The sequence below is a fragment of the Schistocerca cancellata genome, chromosome 4 (assembly GCF_023864275.1).
Source record: "Schistocerca cancellata isolate TAMUIC-IGC-003103 chromosome 4, iqSchCanc2.1, whole genome shotgun sequence".
Classification (NCBI taxonomy): domain Eukaryota; kingdom Metazoa; phylum Arthropoda; class Insecta; order Orthoptera; family Acrididae; genus Schistocerca; species Schistocerca cancellata.
In genome coordinates, this window is record NC_064629.1 from 780,341,553 (window position 1) to 780,363,150 (window position 21,598).

The 21,598-nt window shown below is 50.5% G+C and overlaps 1 protein-coding gene across 1 annotated transcript; it reads right to left on the minus strand.

Moving 5' to 3' along the window:
- Positions 1–6,586: 6,586 nt before the first annotated feature.
- LOC126184428 (uncharacterized) lies at positions 6,587–21,279 on the minus strand. Its single transcript, XM_049926818.1, has 3 exons — positions 21,261–21,279; positions 15,960–16,388; positions 6,587–6,738 (listed from the first exon to the last, which is right to left on the minus strand). Exons 1-3 carry the CDS (start codon positions 21,277–21,279, stop codon positions 6,587–6,589), a joined length of 600 nt encoding a protein of 199 aa, XP_049782775.1.
- Positions 21,280–21,598: the final 319 nt, after the last annotated feature.

The window sequence follows — 21,598 nt, forward strand, 5'->3', positions numbered from 1 at the left end:
AGTGCGCGAGTTGTGTATTTAAGTGTATCTGGTAAGTGTTGGTGATTACTCTGTGTCTGTAGTGTGGTGACATGTTCGTGTTGCATGATGATAAGGGAAGGGAGAGGGTGAAACCTTGTGCCAGCACATAGCCTACTTCTCTGGTATACCTTCAACGAGGCCGTCGAGGTTAAAGTCTCCATTCGACGGACGGGTCACCATCAACAGAGACACATGCCATCACTTCAGAAGAAATTGCGGAGAGGTTTGGAATTTAATCCAGGGCATTGGTGCAAAGTCTGGTGATGCGGAACTTTACTAATTCACCCAACGGTGCTTGACTTCGGTGATCTGACGAGAACCGGTGTATTCAACGAGGCAAGGCCGTTGGCTGCAATAGATGACTTTCCGATCACACAATTCTGGCATTACTTGAGGATAGTGAAGCCAAGAAATGTTTACACAATGAAGTGACATAAGTCATGGGATATCTCCTAATATTGTGCCAGACTTTCTTTTACCCGGCGTACCGCAGCAGCTTGATGTGACATGGACTTAAGAGTCATCTAGGGTACAACCAATATGGTTACGATCACAAACAAGGCGCTGCAGCGATGTCGTGCAGCTAGCAAAGGCAAGCGCGTCGGTCGTCTGCATCCATTGCCCATTAAGGCCAGCCGGCCGGAGTAGCCGAACGGTTCTAGGCGCTACAGTCTGGAACCGCACGACCGCTACGGTCGCAGGTTCTAATCCTGCTTCGGGCATGGATGTGTGTGATGTCCTTAGGTTAGTTAGGTTTAAGTAGTTCTAAGTTCTAGGGAACTGATGACCACAGCAGTTAAGTCCAATAGTGCTCAGAGCCATTTGAACAGCCGGCTGAAGTGGCCGTGCGGTTCTAGGCGCTACAGTCTGGAACCGAGCGATCGCTACGGTCGCAGGTTCGAATCCTGCCTCGGGCATGGATGTGTGTGATGTCCTTAGGTTAGTTAGGTTTAATTAGTTCTAAGTTCTAGGCGACTGATGGCCTCAGAAGTTAAGTCGCATAGTGCTCAGAGCCATTTGAACCATTTGAGCCATTTGAACCATTAACGCCAAATTTCACTGCACTGTCCTAACGGACACGTTCGTCGTACGTCGCACTTTGATTCCAGCGGTTATTTCACACAGTGTTGCTTGTCTGTTAGCACTGACAGTTCTACCTAAACGCCACTACTCTTCGTCGTCGACCTCTGCCTTGTGCGTGGTGAGAGACAACGTCTGATATTTGGAAGCCTCGGCACACTCTTGACACTGTGGATCTCGGAGTATTGAATTCCTTAACGATTTCCGAAATCCCATCTCGAAATGGAATGTACCATCTCAAACTACCATTCCGCGTTCAAAGTATGTCGTGCTGCCGCAATGACGTCGGAAACCTTTTCACATGAATCACCTGAATACAAATGACAGCTCCGTCAATAGGCTGCCATTTTGTACCTTGTGTACATCATACTACCGCCATCTGTATATGTGCGTATCCCTGTATCATGACTTTTGTCACGTAAGCATACATCTTGAACCAGAACGAAAACACAGAAAAAATTGATGTATTTTGAATTTTTAATTACGAAAAAAGTATAAATGTGGTTCCGCTGTCAAAAACGATTTGTAGTCTAATGTTAGAGTGGCAATACCTTTTGTAGGAGTGTCACTGTGCAAGGAACGAGGAAACTGATGTTTCCCCACTGTGTAAACGAGGTTTAATTGTTTACATTGAAATACGCTAACCGCATTACAGCTCCTATTTATAACTGGTTGTTTCGAAACGTAATTTCTTGTACGAGAAAGCGGCAGAATTTCTGTGACTTTCGTTGCTTGTATCGCGACCAAAACAATGGTTTCGCCATGCCCCATGCAGGCCGCGGGCCGTGGTTTGCGACCACACATAAAACACAAGCCAGTAGTGACAAGCAGAACGTTTATATAAGTCAAGGTATGAGAAAATCGAATAAAAGAAAGTGGGAATTATATTAAAGGTTTTATAGCAGACATGAGTTGCGCGTTGTAACGCGTTCGCATTGCTCGAGGCGGAAAGTCAATGTGGAGCTGGGCGTTTGGTCTCGGCCGTTCATCCTGTGAGCAGACACATAGTCTCTCCTTCGGCAGGATCCGAGTAGGCACCAGGGGGAAGGGGTTAACTACACTGATGCTCATAAATGAGGATAATTGCAGAATGTGGTGCCACACAACGTGGCACTACACAAAACTGGCGCTAATATCATAGGCACATAGGATACACACATGACACAGATCTGTAAGTCCACGGTATTGGTGATAAATTGAGAAAACCGTCCCGAAACACATGTGCTACAAAACACCACTCTTTCCTGCGCATGTACCCGACATCAATATGGGATATGATCACCATGCACACGTACACAGGCCACACAACGGGTTGGCATACTCTGGATCAGGTAGTCGAGCACTGCTGGGGTATAGCCTCCCATTGTTGCACCAGTGTCTGTCGGAGCTCCTGAAGTGTCGTAGGGGTTTGAAGACGTGCAGCGATATGTCGACCGAGAGCATCCCAGACGTGCTCGACGGGGTTTAGGTCTGGAGAACAGGCAGGCCACTCCATTTGCCTGGTATCTTCTGTTTCAAGGCACTCCTCCACGATGGCAGCTCGGTGGGGCCGTGCATTATCATCCATCAAGAGGAAGGTGCGACCCACTGAACCCCTGAAAAGGCGGACTTACTGGTGCAAAATGACGTCCCGATACAACTGACCTGTTATAGTTCCTCTGTCAAAGACATGCACGGGTGTACTTGCACCAATCACAATCCCACGCCACATCATCAAACCACGACCTCCATACAGGGCCCTTTCAAGGACATTAAGGGGTTGGTATCTGGTCCCTGGTTCACGCCAGATGAAAACCCGGTGAGAATCACTGTTCAGACTATACCTGGACTCGTCCGTGAGCATAACCTGGGACCACTGTTCGAATGACCATGTACTGCGTTCTTGAAACCAGGCTTTACGGTCTCTCCTGTGACCAGGGGTCAGTGGAATGCACCTTGCAGGTCTCCGGGCGAATAAATCATGTCTGTTCAGTCTTCTGTAGACTGTGTGTCTGGAGACAACTGTTCCAGTGGTTGCGGTAAGGTTCCAAGCAAGGCTACCTGCCGTGGCCGTCTGCGGGCACTGATGGTGAGATATCGGTCTTCTTGTGGTGTTGCACACTGTGGACGTCCCGTACTGTCGCGCCTGGGCACATTTCCTGTCTGCTGGAATCGTTGCCATAATCTTGAGATCACACTCTGCGGCACACAGAGGGCCCATGCTATGACCTGCTGTGTTTGACTAGCCTCCAGTCGCCCTAGTATTCTACCTCTCATAACGTCATCAATGTGTGTTTTTTGAGCCATTTTTAACACACAGTCACCATTAGCCCATCTGAAAACGTCTGCTCACTTACTCGCTGCACCGTACTCTGACATGCACCAACACACCTCTGCGTATGTTGACTGCTGCCAGCGCCACCGTGCGACGACCGCAGGTCAAATGCACCGCGTGGTCATACCCCGAGGTGATTTAAGCCCGCAAACCGCCCACCAGAGCGTTGTTTCACCATGTATCAGCAATATCCTTAATTTATGAGCATAAGTGTAGTTATCGGGACCTCCAAAGTTAGGCGCGCTATGGAGCCCCTTAGAGAAATAGCGCTGAAAAGAAAGCCAATGTGCACTCGGTCTGTCTGCCTTGTGCGAGTTATGGAGGAAGCCCTGCCTGCGGCCGTCGAGCGTGCAGGGTGCAGTCATCTGTAAGCTGTGGCTGACGTGGACAGTAATGGCGCCTGTCGCTTGGGCTCTGTGGCCATCCTCAGTTCGTGCGGCCAGTTGGAGGAAGTGCTGAAGCCTGCTGGCCTAGGCGCGGGGTACAAGCAGATCTCACACTTTGCAGCATCGTTCCTAGAATTACTTGGGGTCCTTTAGTTTGGAGCCGAGTGGTGGCTCTCAACCAGAGGCTCCGTCGATTGTGAGACGGGCTTGGCTACAGATTTCTAGACCTGAGATATGGGTGAAGAATTGTAGGACTCGTCTTGCTAGGTCATGGGTACACCACACGAAGGCAGCAGTTACTCTGGTAGCAGAGTACTTGCTGAGTGTTCATTGGTTTTTTCAGGCTAGGCGGTAGTTTGAGGGCCACTGATGAACTCTCGCCAGTCGATACGCCGAGAACGAAATCAGATCGCTTACAAAGTAGAGACAATTCGACTGACAAAATTTTAGTAGTAAATTGTCAAAGTATTCGTGACAAAGTTCCAGAGTATACTGCTCTCCAGGAAAGGTGTCGCGCTCAAATTATTCTCGGAACCGAGAGCTGGCTGAAATCCGAAGCAGAACGCTCTGAAATATGTAGCGATTCACGGAACGTATATCGAAAAGACAAATTAAGGGAAGTGTTTATTGCTGCCGACAAAAATTTTGTGTCTATCGAGGTCGAAATTCAATCTGATTGTGAAGTTATCTAGACACGAGTTGCAGGCCTAACTGAACTCAAGGTAATTATTGGATGTGTTTACCGACCACCTGATTCCGCCGTAACAGCTGTAGAATCATTCAAGGAAAGTCTACACTCAATAGCCGGCCGCTGTGGCCGAGCGGTTCTAGGCGCTTCAGTCTAGAACCGCGCTGCTGCTACTGTCGCAAGTTCAAATCGTGCCTCGGGCATGGATGTGTGTGATATCCTTAGGTTAGTCAGGTTTAAGTAGTTCTAAGTCTATGGGTCTGATGACCTCAGATGTTAAGTTCCATAGTGCTTAGAGCCATTTGAACTATTTGATCTACACTCAATAGTGCGGAATACCCAGACCGAACAGCCGAGTGTCGACTGGAACATCTATGGATTCACTACAGTTGGTACGGAAAGATAGACTTGTGAAGAACTTTGAACGCGTTTCCCGAAAACTGCCTTGAACAATTAGTTCGATAGCCCACACACAGTGGGAATATTTTAGACCTTGCAGCTACAAAAAGGCCTGATCTTATCGAGAGTGTCAGCGTAGAGGCAGGGATTAGTGAGCTTGATATCATAGCGATGACAGTTACTAAAATTAATGAAACCATCAGGAAGACTTGGGGGGTAGTTGTTCTGGAAAAAGCTGATAAGCAATTTTTAGCATCCCACTTACAAGGAAACATGACCAACTTCACCTGACACTTTAAGGAGAGAAAACCACACGAGCAAAAGATCAGCGTCTGTAATCGATACCTCTCGAAAATTTGTGGCAGAATTCTGACAGTATGCAGTTATGACCTTTTGAAAGTACAGTTTTTAGGCTTTCACGCACACCGTTTGTTTGTCACTCTCTGCCCCAACGCAGCCGCTTGATGCCCAAGTGTGAAGTACTGTTCGGTGTAGTAGGAAGTTTGTGAAATACTGTTTTGGCACTGGTATCATGCTGTATTCAATGTGTCGAAGTGCGCGGTTTGTAATCTGTGGCTGGTACCAGAAATTTATTTGCTTTGAACATTTTTACTTTGTGAGTCACAAATGCAGCGTAAATGGACGAAACGAGTTAGGGTCTCTCCAAAGAAGCAGCGCAGCGCTATTCAGTTATTAACATTGGTGTTATGCATTATCTACTTTGGATTTTAAAGCTGGTACTGTTAAAAACGCGATTGGCATGATTAAAGCGTAAATCGAAAATCATTAACTTCATTTCATAATAATTCCTCATCTGTTCAACTTTATTCACCTTGATTTTGAAGCATACACATAAAGCTGCAGAATTTAAACAAGGGAATGTTGTTAAAATAATGCTGAACGTATATGTGAGTGAGGTTTGCGTATCACGTACTCATATTACTTACTATTTTTTGCGTGAAATAACATGTATTCTAGAACAGGATTACAAAACCCGTTGGGCAGGTACGTCCACCTTCCTCCTCCTCTTCCATAGCCTTCAACTTCCCGCGGATAGGAGGACTTTTGTTGCCACTTCAGTGCACAGTACTTCGCATTCTGGCATTAAGGCGGCTGCAGTGGGGCCGAGCGAGTGATCAGCAACCCGTGAACGCTAAGTTTACAAGCTGCACTTTCAGAAGATCATAGCTCTGTACTATGAGAAATATGACCAAAAATTTTCGCGTTGGATCGGTTGCTGATCCTGATATCTTGCATGTGTCCTTTTTTTCTCCTTAAAATATAAGATCAAGTTGGTAATGTTTCGTTTTTAGACAATGAATGGATATTATTTAGTTCCAGTACGACAGACGTAGAGGAATTATGGACAAAGTTGAAACTGGTTGTTAATCGCGCTCAGGATACGTGTGTGCCACGTCAATAGATTAAGGTTGGGAGAGATCCTCCGTGGTTTAATAATCAAATTCGGAAAATGCTGAGGTTAGAGAGATTTTTTGCATTCTCGATTCAAAAAAGAATCACAAATGTCAACAGGAAAAAGTTAATAGAACTTAGTGCGTCCAGAAGAGCAATGCGCAAAACATCACTAACGATGTAAAAATGTTTATAGTAAATTTTTTTCCATACGTATTGTCGATAGAAAATGAAGGTTAAAAACGAAACTTGACAACACTGTAATAGGACGCAAGACATAGGCTTTCATTCTACAGGAGATACCAATGTCGCCCTTGTAGTTGCAATTGGTCGAGTGTTGGGCTTCCATACGTGGCTTAGGGTTCGACTTACTGTATTTTCATTTGCTGCTATAGCCCTGGCGACAAATGCTTTAGGTATTATGGGGATGTAATTCACTAAAATGAACAGAACGGCACATAGTAGTGTCCATGTACCAGTCTTTCAGCCTGTTTGACTGTCTTATTATGATCCACCGATCGTGGTTTGTGTTTCCCATGTTTTTCCAAATTATTGCGGGGAAATGGCGGGATAGTTTATTCCAATAGGCAATTACACTCTCTTTGCCCGTTATTAACATTTGAAGCTTTGAACAACGTTTTGTGGCATATACAACGTTGCCGCCCGCCACTGTAGCGCCACGTACAGCGCGGGCGACTGCTAATCAAAGGAGCCTGAGTTCGATTCCCGGCCGCGTTGGAGATTTTCTCCTCTCAGGGACTGGTTGTTGCGTTGTTCTTTCGTTCGTATCGTCTTATCTGACATTTCACTACTGAGACGTCTTTATGGACACGTAAAAAAAAAAAGGAAGACGTTGCCGAGATTACTGTCCCTGATCTATTTCAAGGCGTCCGAGAAGTCCGTACTGCAAAAGAGTATCCAGGTGATGTTTTGTGGGATTATGCCGCATCATTCATCAAGAGCCTACACTGTTGTCACAACGGATGTGCAGACACAATTGAGACAAGAAGCTATATAATTAGTGTGCCAGAAAGCGTTTTTGAAGAAGAGAAATTTGTTAACATCGAGTATAGATTTAAGTGCCAGGAAGTCGTTTCTGAAAGTATTTGTATGGAGTGTAGCCATGTATGGCAGTGAAACGTGGTCGATAAATAGTGTAGACAAGAAGAGAATAGAAGCTTTCGAAATGTGGTGCAACAGAAGAATGCTGAAGATTTGATGGGTAGATCACATAACTAATGAGGAGGTATTGAATAGAATTGGAGAGAAGAGAAATTTGTGGCACAACTTGACTATAAGAAGGGATCGGTTGGTAGGGCATATTCTGAGGCATCAAGGGATCACCAATTTAGTATTGGAGGGCAGCGTGGAGGGCAAAAATCGTAGACGGAGACCAAGAGATGAATACACTAAACATATTCAGAAGGACTTAGGTTGCAGTAGGTACTGGGAGATGAAGAAGCTTGCACAGGATAGAGTAGCATGGAGAACTGCATGAAACCAGTCTCTGGACTGAAGACCACAACTGCAACAACACTTAATACCATGTTCCGTAGATCATCTAAACAATTTCTGTTGAAAATATGCAAAACGAGTCATTCGAAAGGCTACGTATATATCCTATATTTGTATGAATGGCTGATGGCGGTCATTTACAGATTAATAATACCACAGTGGCTTCAATTTAATAACAAGAAGACACACTGCTAATTACTTGGCTGGTTGATTGATTTGGGGGAGGGGACCAACCAGTGAGGTCATCGGTCCCATCTGGTTAGACAAGGATGGAGAAGGAAGTCTAGCGTGCCTTTCAAAGGAAGCATCCCGGCATTTGCCTCAGATTTCTAATGAAACGTACGTACTTAAATTGAACAACAAATTAAACATATTTCCCTTGTGCACATTCTCGCTACAAGTTTCACGTTACAAACTCGTCTCTCTAAATGAGGACGCGACAAACGGTCATGCCGTGGTCCTCGACACCGGATTCGACAATTTGAATTCTAGTACAGACAGAAGTTTTTCACCGACATTACTTCACCTACGAGCAGATGAGTGGTGGTGGCATGATGTTTCTGTCACCTTTCCAGAATTTGCAGCACTGTCGCCGCAGTCATACCGTTCATAGCGATCCTCCTGTTGCGACTTCTTTGGTGCTATCTGAAAAGTGTGGGATATGTATTGGCATCGGGTTTCACGTTCTGCCTTTTCTTTCACAATCATCAGCAGCACAAGCACCACACGCACTCATCACAATCAACGACGCTAAAAACTCACGCTCCCTAAAGAAAAGGTGCGCAACTGCTGCAAATAATTGAAGCCTTGCGGATTGATGCTACAGAAATCCTGGAGGATATCTCAGCCAACGATGTCAATATTGCATTTAACTGAAAAAAGTCATTTAAGGGATGGATGGAGTTGTAGAGGAGAAATAACCTCAAGTTAAATTTCAAAATGACTTTCATAACTGTCGGAATCTTTATGTGATGTATGTAATAATCAAAAATATTTGTTGTTTTAAAATTGCGATTAATTATTTGCAATTAATTTCTCAAGGGAATGTATACTGGGTTAAGCTCACCCGTAATTCACTGCGCGTGTCCTTGCAAGCTAGCAGTGTAATGAGATCTGTAATCAAATTTCGTCACATGGTATATTTTAGGCAGAAGGAAAGAAAGTAAGAAAATTGGGGTTTAAAACGTTACGAATCATGGCAAACCTAAATATGGATGGGTGGAAGAGGATTTGAAACGCCGTCTTGCCGAATGTGAATCCAGTCTCGTGCTCTTCATCATTTTGCTTGGTTTTTGTGCAGAAAATAGATGATCACAAAGATTTTGGAGCCTCTCAAGATGAATGTCGGCTTGGATAGACCGTGTTGCTCCACTGTAGGGAAACCACTCTTCTCCTCTTCATGCCGTGCTCTTGGTTCTCGTGTGACTCCTTTCGCATGTGTGTGTGTGTGTGTGTGTGTGTGGTGTGTATCTGAGGCGGGCTGCGCTTGTACCTCCACTCTCGGAACGACGCTCCCGATGCCACCTATTCCAAGAATTTCCACTGTGTTGCGTCTCGTTCCGCTTCTTGGGGGCTTGTAGAGAAAACGTCCGCACGATCTCGCTGCCGCCACCTTGCCGTTGAACCGGTCTCTCTTCCCCGATTCAGCGAACGCTGCCAACCTTTCTGTGAACTGGGCCTTCGCACGAACGCCGAAAAAGAGACGCAGTACTTCCACGGAAATGTGGCTTCTCCCTGCGCTTTGAGCAGACTGTCACCAATACGCCGCAAGGGTCTTCATCAGGAATTCTACGTACGAAGTGAAATTCTCAGATACCATCACGAAGCGCACAGCTTCGTCCCTATCTAAAGCCTGTCTACTAAAATCATTTCCGGGTGCTCCGCAATTCCTTTCTATCCGAAATACGTTTCTAGTTCGCGATAGAAAGCTTTAGGGTTGGATTGCCGACATCCTCTGTATCTCCCATACATCTGACACATTTGTGCAACATGAGCAAACGTTATGGATGCCCATATGATTACTTTTGGGGCCACTTGCTAAGAAAAATCCTTGTCCATTCATGGCTTTAATACACAAAATGCAGAAATTTGCAGAAATAAGAGATACCACTTGGTAATCAGCAATTAAGTACCTAGTACCATACTTTGGGAGTTATCTAAAAAATTTCCGTTGTTGTATTCGACAGGAAAAAAATACAAAAAAGATGTAATGCTTTAGCTGATGATAAGAACTATAATATTAAGTAACAAGAAACGGCGTTTAGAATTAATTAATATTTTGTGCCAAATTTCTTTGGGCATATGGAAGCTACAAGTGAACTATAAATTTAAAGATGTAATCAAGTCGCAGGCCGCTGTGGCCGAGCGGTTCTAGGCGCTTCAGTCTGGAACCGCGCGACCGCTACGGTCGCAGGTTCGAGTCCTGCCTCGGGCATGGATGTGTGTGATGTCCTTAGGTTAGTTAGGTTTAAGCAGTTCTAAGTTCTAGGGGACTGATGACCTCAGATGTTAAGTTCCATAGTGCTCAAAGCCATTTGAACCATTTTTTTTATGTAATCAAGTTTCGAGAACAATGTATTGGGAAATGGCTATTATGCCAACGTACTAAGTACTTTTCTCAAAAAGTAAACTGATGATTTTGCTTGTTTTATCTATTGCTAAATCTTCCAAATCCATCTCTTATGTTCTCTGTCTGATTGGAGATAATGAATATATGACAGTAAAATTAATTACGCGAGCAGTCGAATCTGCAAATAATGAAATCATAAATACCCAGGGAGAAATGTCGTTCTCAATAAGACAATTTTTTTTTTCTTTATTGTTATTTTAAAACCCGTACAAAACAGGCAGGCTGTCAGCAGCATGGTACGCCGCTCTTCAGCCGTAGAGGAGATAAGAAAGAACAGAAAGAATACACAAATGTGACATAACGGTGTTTAATAAAAAGGAGACACATAAAGACAAACACGGAGCCGTTCACACTCGACGATAATTCACAACAAACTGTTGTCACGACGCACGAACACTGAAGAAGACAATGGCACTGGTGAACAATGGAGTGTGACGACGAAACTGAACACTAAACACGACGGCACACACGATACACTGATGGCGATGACCTCCGGCGCGCGAATGTTCACTCAGCGTGTACGAGTCCCGGGACCTGCCAAGAGTGGAGGTGAAGGAGGAGGAAGGGGAGATGGGAGAGGGGAGAGCAGAGATGCCATGGGCAAAGGAGAGAGGGGGAGGGAGGAAGGGGGAGGGGAAGCCCGGAGGAGAGGGTAGGAGGGAGGGGGGAAAGGAAAGAGAAGGGAAGGGAAAGGGGGGGAGGGAGGGTGCCTAAAGGAAAGGACACAGGAGGTGGGGGGGGAGGATCAAAGTTTATAGGAGGGGTATATGCAGGGGAGGAGGACATCATCAGGGAGGGGGAGCTGGCGGAAGCCACCTTGGGAGAGGGTAAGGAGGGTGGAGAGATGGAGACCAGGTGGGATGTGGGAATACAGGCGCGGCAGCGGGCGGGGGTGGGAGAGGATCGGAGACACGAGCGGGTGAGGAGGATCAAGTTTATGGGAGGTGTACAGGATCCGTATCCTTTCAAGGAAAAGGAGGAGGTGGGGGAAGGGGATGAGATCATACAGGATCCGCGTGGGGGAGGGGAGACGGATGCGATAGGCAAGGCGGAGAGCATGGCGTTCAAGGATTGGGAGGGATTTATAAAAGGTAGGGGGCGCGGAGATCCAGGCAGGATGGGCGTAACAAAGTATAGGGCGGATGAGGGATTTATAGGTGTGGAGGATTGTGGAGGCGTCCAAACCCCACGTACGGCCAGAAAGGAGCTTGAGGAGACGGAGGCGGGAACATGCCTTGGCTTGGATTGTCCGGAGATGGGGAGTCCAGGAGAGGCGACGGTCGAGGGTGATGCCAAGGTACTGAAGGGTGGGAGTGAGGGCGATAGGACGGCTATAGACGGTGAGATAGAAATCAAGGAGGCGGAAGGAAGGGGTGGTTTTGCCTACAATGATCGCCTGGGTTTTGGAGGGATTGACCTTAAGCAACCACTGGTTGCACCAAGCAGTGAAGCGGTCAAGATGGGATTGGAGAAGGCGTTGGGAGCGTTGCAGGGTGGGGGCAAGGGCAAGGAAGGCAGTGTCATCGGCAAACTGGAGAAGGTGGACGGGGGGTGACGGCGGCGGCATGTCCGCCGTGTACAAAAGGTACAGAAGGGGGGAGAGGACGGAGCCTTGGGGCACACCGGCGGAGGGGAAAAAGGTGTAGGAATCTGTGTTATGGATGGTGACATAGGAAGGACAGCGGGAGAGAAAGGAGCCGATCAGACGGACGTAGTTAATGGGAAGGGCAAAGGTTTGGAGCTTGAAGAGGAGACCGGAATGCCAGACGCGGTCATAAGCGCGTTCGAGGTCAAGGGAGAGGAAGCTTGCGGAGCGACGGGAATTAAGCTGTTCGGAAAGGAGATCAGTGAGGTGAAGGAGAAGATCGTCAGAAGAGAAGGACGGCCGAAAGCCACACTGGGTGACGGGAAGGAGGCGGTGCTGGCGGAGATGCTGGTGGATGCGGCGGGTGAGGATAGATTCCAGGACCTTGCTGAAGACCGAGGTAAGGCTGATAGGACGGTAAGAGGAGACGGCGGACGGCGGTTTGCCAGGTTTAAGGAACATGAGGATATGGGAGGTTTTCCACAGGTCGGGGTAGTAACCGGTGGACAGGACTACATTGTAGAGCCTGGCCAGGGTGGAGAGGAAAGAGACAGGAGCTTCACGAAGGTGACGGTAGGTGGCACGATCGTGACCAGGAGCGGTGTTGCGTTTTGTGCGGAGTGTATCAATGAGATCCTGTGTAGTGATAGGGGCATTGAGTTCCGTGTGTGTAATGTTGTCCAAGTACTGGAAACCAGGAGCGAGGGGAGGGACAGAGGTGTCAGTTCGATCGCGGATATCCGGGAAGAGGGAGTAATCGAACTGGGGATCATCGGGGATGGAGAAAACATCGGAGAGGTAGGAGGCAAAGTGATTGGCCTTACTAAGGGCGTCAGGGAAGGGGTGATCATCGTGGAGAAGAGGATAGTAGGGGGAGGGTTTAGTTCCGGTAAGGCGACGGAAGGCCGACCAGAACTTGGACGAGTTGATTGGTAGGGTTGCAGTTAAACGGGTGCATGTCTGTCGCCAGTCCCGGCGTTTCTTAGCCGCGAGCAAATTACGAACGTGTCGCTGGAGTTGCCGGTGGCGTCGTAGTGTGTCCGGGTCACGCGTGCGGAGGAAGGCACGGTAGAGACGACGGGATTCACGGAGGAGGAGAACGGCCTGTGGGGGTAAGGTAGGACGGTGGGGGTGGATGGCGACAGTAGGAATGTGGGCCTCCACGGCCTCAGACAAGGTCTGCTGGAGAAAGGAGGCGGCATGGGTGACATCGTCAGGGTGGTGGTAGGTGAGAGGGTGGCTATCGACCTGGGTGGAAAGGGTATCCCGGTAGGCATTCCAGTCGGCTCGGGAATAGTCGTGGACATACTTAGGTGGAGGATCAGTACGAGGGTCGGGGCGAGGGCGACGACCGTCTGAAACGGTGAGGAGGACAGGGAGATGGTCGCTACCAATAGGTTCCAGGACATCCACCGTTATGCGGCCAAGGAGGTTGGGGGAGGAGAGGATAACATCAGGAGTGGAGTTGGATTCGGGACGGGTGTGCTGGGGGATGGGAATGAGGTCGCCTTGAAGGGAGGAGAGGAACCGATGCCACCGTCGTAACTGGGAGGCGGAACGACTATGGATGTTGAGGTCGGCGGCGATCACGTAGGAGGAGAAGGTACGGTCAATGTGGGAGAGGAAGTCGAAGGGAAGAGGGGCGTTAGGGCGGACATAGATGGTGGCGCAGGTAACGGTAAGGCCAGGGAAGAAGAGACTAAGGATCAGGTGTTCGGTGGGGTCGGGAAGGAGAGGTTGGAGCCGAACGGGGATCTGGCGGTGGTGCCCAATGGCAACTCCGCCACGCGCAATCGGGAGGGGATTATCGGAGCGGTGGAGGAGGTAGGGCGAAGTGTGGACTGTGTGGTGGGGTTGCAGGAAGGTTTCATTGAGGAGGAAGGCATCCACGCGGTGGGTGGCAAGGGTGTGCAGGAAGAGGTTTTTGTTGGCAGGAAGGGAGCGTATGTTGTTGAAAAGGATACGTTGCTGTCGCGCCATGACAGGGATTTAAACGAGGGTGTCAAGACGGGAGAAGGTGAAATGGGCCTGGTTGTTGGAGTAGGTGGCGTACATCTTGAGTTGGAATATGGAACGGGCAGCAAGGGAGATCTGCTGGAGGGTGTGGGGGCGCTGAAAGGGATGAACATTCTGGAGGATGATGGTAAGGAACCTGATGATGTCCTCAGCGGTGGGGGGGGGACGAAGGGAATTGCCAGGAGGGGTGGGGGCGTCCAGGGGACGGACAGGGACGGTGAGTTCAGGAGTGGTTGGAGGGGGTCGGGCTTTACACTTTTGGGAGTAGGTGGGATGGGGGAGATTGCAGGTATTGCAGGAAGGAGGGGATTGGAGGTTAGGGCACTGCCTGAGGAAGTGCGCTTGCCGACAATGCGGGCAGGTGGGGGCCTCGCGGCACTCAGCTGTGGGGTGCGCGTTATAGCGCAGACACCTCTGGCAGCGCAGGGATTGAGGAGGGGAACGGGAGGGGTCGATCTTGTACCGCTGGTTACAAAGGAGGGCACCCTCCTTCAGGAGACGGTCAATGGAGGGGGCGTGCTCAGAAAAAACCCGCATAAGGCGGGTGGGGCCGGCAGCGTTATGTATGCGGCGAACCGCACGCACCTCCAAATGGGGATGCGCCTGGAGCTCCGCCAACACCTCCTCCTCCGTGATCACTGGACTAAGCCGAGTGATCACGGCGGTGAGAGTTGGCGGGGGACGCGGAGGTTGGGGTTGGCGGGAGGGAGGTGGTGAAGGAGCAGGGGTGAGAGAGGCATGAGGGCCAAAGCGGGTGACAGGAATGCGGGAAAGGAGGTATGTGTGGAGGGTTGGGCTGGGGGAGGAGATGAGGACCGAATCACGGCGAGGAGTGAGGAGGGAGATGGGGGCACCAGGACAATGCTGGCGAAGGAAGAGGGTGAGGTTCCGGGCTTCAAGGAGAGAGGGATCAGGACGGGAGAGGAGGTAACGGTAGGAGGAGGGGGTAGAGGAGGAGGAGGAGGGGGCAGGGACAAGCGGGGATACATCCATGGCATCATGGGTGGGGGAAGGAGGACGAGGCGGAGCCTTTTTGGAAGCAGAGGAAGCAGGGGTGCCACTGGGGCGCTTGATGGCGGTGGAGGAGGTGTGGGGGACGGGAACAACGGGAATGTGGCGGGGAGGGGCAGGTCCCGGGGCCGGAGTCGGCGCCAGAGATGGTGACGGTGAAGGTGAAGGTGAAGGCGACGGCGACGATGACGATGACGGTGGCAGTGGCGGCGGTGATGGCGAAGGTGACGGGGAGAGCTGGGCATGGACAGTGGCCCGACGGGCCACCACCCGAGCCGGAGCTGCAGTGACAGGCTGGGGGAGTGGGGGGAAAGGATCAGAACAAGAGGGGCGAGAGGAAGAAGCGGGAGAGGGGACGACAAAGATAGAGGGTGAAGGGAGAGTGAGGAGAGGTGGGATGGAAGGAGGGGGGTGGGACTGGGCACACCAAGTTATAGTGGTGGAGGCGGCGGAAGGGGAAGTATAAACTATGGCGGTGGTGGTAGCGGTGGCAGCGGTGGTGGGGGCGGACATGACGGTAGACAGAAACAATAACGAACAGAACGAAGAGGAAAGGACAGAAACTGGGGACAGACAAAGACGAAGACGGATGAAGACGAAGACGGCCGTAGACCAAGGTCAGGACGGCGGCGACGGCGGCGGGCACCGGCTGGCGGCGGCGGCGGGCACCGGCTGGCGGCGGGCACCGGCTGGCGGCGGCGGCGGGCACCGGCTGGCGGCGGCGGCGGGCACCGGCTGGCGGCGGCGGCGGGCACCGGCTGGCGGCGGCGGCGGGCACCGGCTGGCGGCGGGCACCGGCTGGCGGCGGGCACCGGCTGGCGGCGGCGGCGGGCACCGGCTGGCGGCGGCGGCGGGCACCGGCTGGCGGCGGCGGCGGGCACCGGCTGGCGGCGGGCACCGGCCGGCGGCGGCGGCGGGCACCGGCTGGCGGCGGGCACCGGCCGGCGGCGGCGGCGGGCACCGGCTGGCGGCGGCGGCGGGCACCGGCTGGCGGCGGCGGCGGGCACCGGCTGGCGGCGGGCACCGGCTGGCGGCGGCGGCGGGCACCGGCTGGCGGCGGCGGCGGGCACCGGCTGGCGGCGGCGGCGGGCACCGGCTGGCGGCGGCGGCGGGCACCGGCTGGCGGCGGCGGCGGGCACCGGCTGGCGGCGGGCACCGGCTGGCGGCGGCGGCGGGCACCGGCTGGCGGCGGCGGCGGGCACCGGCTGGCGGCGGCGGCGGGCACCGGCTGGCGGCGGCGGCGGGCACCGGCTGGCGGCGGCGGCGGGCACCGGCTGGCGGCGGCGGCGGGCACCGGCTGGCGGCGGGCACCGGCTGGCGGCGGGCACCGGCTGGCGGCGGGCACCGGCTGGCGGCGGCGGCGGGCACCGGCTGGCGGCGGCGGCGGGCACCGGCTGGCGGCGGCGGCGGGCACCGGCTGGCGGCGGCGGCAGGCACCGGCTGGCGGCGGCGGCGGGCACCGGCTGGCGGCGGCGGCGGGCACCGGCTGGCGGCGGGCACCGGCTGGCGGCGGCGGCGGGCACCGGCTGGCGGCGGCGGCGGGCACCGGCTGGCGGCGGCGGCGGGCACCGGCTGGCGGCGGCGGCGGGCACCGGCTGGCGGCGGGCACCGGCGGCGGCGGCGGCGGCGGCGGCGGGCACCGGCGGCGGCGACGGCGACGAACAGACGGACGGACGAACTGCAGATGGCGGCGAACAGGCAGACGGACGGACGGACGGACGGACAGCAAGCAGCAGCGGCGGCGGCGGTGGGCAGCGAGCAGGCAGGCGGACAGACGGACGAACAGCGACAGCAGGAAGCGACGGGCAGGCAGGCAGACAGACAGACAGACAGACAGACACAACCGCCGAAGACGGAGATTACAACCTGAGAGTAGCCCAGGCGTTGCAACCTGACGTCGTCGACTGAGGGAATCCAACCCTCTGATCTCAATAAGACAAATTCGATGGTACAATTATTCCTTAGATCTGACAACAAATTAGCGAGTATATATGTGTTTAATATTGAGATTTTCATTTCTTGTGAGGGTTGGATATCTCACGACCTGGAATTTATACCTGTCTCTGTTACGGCGTAAAGTTAGCTCCGGCACGCCAGTCGGGAACGAAAGAGAAGAGACGGCTGTGAGAAGAGGTCAGCCAATCGCACGCTGACCGACCTGCCTCCAGGACGACAATGCGACAGCAGCGGCCCCTAGGTGAATTTGACATAAACGCTGCACCCGACTGGTGACAGCCCACTTCGATAGCACTTCGTTAGCCAACGCATCGTAGCCTCTTCGATAGTTCTCTCAATGTAGCACAGACTATGTGTTTGTCTATTCTGAAGAAGACTGATTATTTTGTATGTCGCCCTTTGCTTGCGACACATCTATCAAAGTTAAGTATTGTATTCGTCAAGCTATAATAAAACTCATTAATACGATTTGTTTTATTGTTTGTCTAGCGAATAGAGTATGCAGGATTCCTAGTCACAACACTCACAATGGTGAAATGCTCTGCCAATATTCGTGTTTAAATAGTTGTGTATTGCACTTCAGTGGGTCTGAATGAAATACAGTGGTATCAAGGTCTTCATGGGACAGATTCATTTTTTTCTTACTGCTTCATAAAAAACTTGGCTATGCTGACTGCGAAGGGATGGCGGGGGAAGCGTGGAGTCTCTCCTGCCTAGGCCGGCCGGGGTGGCCGTGTGGTTCTAGGCGCTACAGTCTGGAACCGAGCGACCGCTACGGTCGCAGGTTCGAATCCTGCCTCGGGCATGGATGTGTGTGATGTCCTTAGGTTAGTTAGGTTTAATTAGTTCTAAGTTCTAGGCGACTGATGACCTCAGAAGTTAAGTCGCGTAGTGCTCAGAGCCATTTGAACCATCTCCTGCCTCGCCCCTGTTAGTAAACGAGGATTGCGCTCTCGTTTAAATAATAACCAGAAGAGTCAGCCTACAGGAATCGTGAAACGAACCCTGTGGTGCAGGACCGCGTGCCACGAAGGGTGCAGATTCACACGAGATGGGGAAACTCACAGACGTCTATTGTCTATTGAGGCCTAAGCGCTGTAGTGTGCGAGTGAGACAGACAAGAACCTACGTCATAGCGAAACCCAGCAGAAGCCGTTTGTGGCTAAGGAGATGTGGCAGTGTTAAATATGGTGGACCTAACATCGGCCATAAAGGGAAACATTTATGGAAAAAAATTAATTCTGTAGTAATGCAGGGAATGAAGTCACAGTAATTTTAATCTGCCATCCTTCATAAAATTTCATGGTGATCCCAATAAAATTTGAATACTGATCATATCTGTAATAGTTTAGGATTTACTGTCAAAGTGATATTAACAAGTTTTGTAACAAAAACCTGAATGCTAAAATCTGAATGCTTTGGTGTATCTTAACGATCGACATTTCATATAGAAGCGCATCATTAAAATGGCAAACGTTGTAAATATCAACTCTGTAACTTTATTTGTTTAAAAGGTATAGTAAAATTAAATTATCAGTATTTACAGTTAAGCATCAGATCATCATTGCCTCCACACAAAACACATTGAACGATGACGGCATGACACCTTATTGAATTATTAGGTAATAGAACATTTGTTGTAAAGTTTAGTGCATAATAATTACTTTTGCTCTTTATTTACTTATCAGGAAGCACATTGGTCCAAGGTTACTGGCCGTGACATTCAAAGTTAAGAAGGAAATTGTATTGGTTTTATGTAAAAGAATTTAGCTATGGATATTATTGTTATTTTATTTAGAAGGTTAAAGTGGTCAAGCTTTGATTATTTAAATATGTTAAAATGTAAAATAATGTAGAATAAGCTGTAGCCAATCAGATGGACGGTTTCAGGAAAGGGAACTGCACTAGTCAGTTGAGCGAGGATGTTCGGCGCGCTGGAGACGGGCAGAGGGAGAGTGCTGGTGCAGACGCGAAAGCGGCCAGTTCGGCTGGAGACACCAAAGGGTACAGTTCGGATGCAGACGCGAAAGTGGACGGTCGGTCTTTAGGCAGCTAGGAAGTGAAACGACTTAGAAAATTTCGCGTTGTGTGGTATCGCGGGACTTGGTCTCTGAGCGGTGAGCAGCCGCGCACCTGGTGTGAACTCACTTTTCGCGTAGATAACTTGTATTTCGCGACGAGATTAGGAATGATCAAACTGTGTCAAATGGATATGCGCTCTTGTGTAGCAGAAACTCTAAATACGACCACTTTCGCTATTAGTTTGCTTTCTGAATAAACATTATTCTATCCAAATCGCAACTATGTGGCCTACATCATTTATGGGTCGTTAATTTAGTTCCCGATATTATTGTTACTGTTATCATATGCTATGTTAACTTTGTATTTCGCAAACTTGCCATTAGCCAGACAATTTAACCGTAGTGTCACAAGTGTCCAATTTAGGGCGTGTAATGCGACACCTGCAGTTCAACCCCTAGAGAGAGTTTGAGCCAAGACATTTCGACGAAGAGGAACAGCGTGTGGGCCCGAACATGTTTGGGATGTTAGCTCGCACCCCTAATCCCTACATTTACATCTACATAGATATCCTACAAGCCACCGCACGGCGCGTGGCGCTGGGTGCCCTCTACCACTACTAGTCATTTCCTTTTCCTGTTGCCGGCCGTTGTTGCCGAGCGGTTCTAGGCGCTTCAGTCCGGAACCGCGCTGCTGCTACGGTCGCAGGTTCGAATCTTGCCTCGGGCATGGATGTGTGTGATGTCCTTAGGTTAGTTAGGTTTTAGTAGTTCTAAGTCTAGGGGACTGATGACTAGAGACGTTAAGTCCCATAGCGCTTAGAGCCATTTTGAACCATTTTTTTTTTGTAAGATATTTCCATTGCTTGTGGGCTGTCGAAGTAGCTGCTCAACGCAGTTTTCAGAAAACGCGTTCAAAAGTACAGGGCTATTACAAATGATTGAAGCGATTTCATAAATTCACTGTAGCTCCATTCATTGACATATGGTCACGACACACTATAGATACGTAGAAAAACTTATAAAGTTTTGTTCGGCTGAAGCCGTACTTCAGGTTTCTGCTGTCAGAGCGCTCGAGAGCGCAGTGAGACAAAATGGCGACAGGAGCCGAGAAAGCGTATGTCGTGCTTGAAATGCACTCACATCAGTCAGTCATAACAGTGCAACGACACTTCAGGACGAAGTTCAACAAAGATCCACCAACTGCTAACTCCATTCGGCGATGGTATGCGCAGTTTAAAGCTTCTGGATGCCTCTGTAAGGGGAAATCAACGGGTCGGCCTGCAGTGAGCGAAGAAACGGTTGAACGCGTGCGGGCAAGTTTCACGCGCAGCCCGCGGAAAATTGGCTCATGCCACAACTGGAGACCGACAGCGCCGACTTCATCTTTCAACAGGATGGTGCTCCACCGCACTTCCATCATGATGTTCGGCATTTCTTAAACAGGAGATTGGAAAACCGATGGATCGGTCGTGGTGGAGATCATGATCAGCAATTCATGTCATGGCCTCCACGTTCTCCCGACTTAACCCCGTGCGATTTCTTTCTGTGGGGTTATGTGAAAGATTCAGTGTTTAAACCTCCTCTACCATGAAACGTGCCAGAACTGCGAGCTCGCATCAACGATGCTTTCGAACTCATTGATGGGGACATGCTGCGCCGAGTGTGGGAGGAACTTGATTATCGGCTTGATGTCTGCCGAATCACTAATGGGGCACATATCGAACATTTGTGAATGCCTAAAAAAACTTTTTGAGTTTTATTATGTGTGTGCAAAGCATTGTGAAAATATCTCAAATAATAAAGTTATTGTAGAGCTGTGAAATCGCTTCAATCATTTGTAATAACCCTGTACTTCGCACGAGTGTCTGTATGCACCCTCCCTCAATGAATCTATAGACATCCCACTTTATACTCGGTAGTTTAAAGTCCCCTCCAACTAGGGCATCCCTGGCAGACGTAAATTTGCAGCTCTCTTGTACCGCGATTTGCCTCTTGAGCTCCTCGTCTTCCCTACTCATTCTTCAGTGGTGGGCACTTGTGTGTGTGGCTGCGCCATACCTGTCGAGATTCGACAGATTTAGTTTTTAGTGATTGCTAATTCGCTCCACGACGCCACTGTATGGTCTTCGTGCTGGCCTGCGCTGTGTTACATGTCCGCCATTTGTCTCCTTACAATTTATGGTCCGTTGGCTAAGCTGCTCTCACACGCTGACACCACAGCAATACCTTTCTTCACCTTCTGCATTTCCGCTAACACTAGAGCAATGTCGACCCGTCCATCCTGCTGCTTGTTTATATTGTCGGCTCGTCAGTCCCCCCCACATGTGTGCAAACGTGTCTGTCATTTGCAGCATACTATTCCTGGAGTTCTCTGCATCATAGAATGTTTTCAAGTTCTAACCTGCGTCCCCCCCCCCCTCCCCCTCCTCCCAAATTACAACAGAACTGTTACGTTGTGTCCCGTTGGTTGCACTTAGATTCTGATATCAGCAAAATAAAAAGCCTATGCAACCCAAGTGGCTCATACCTCGACACCAATCACTCGACGTCGAAACGTACAACTG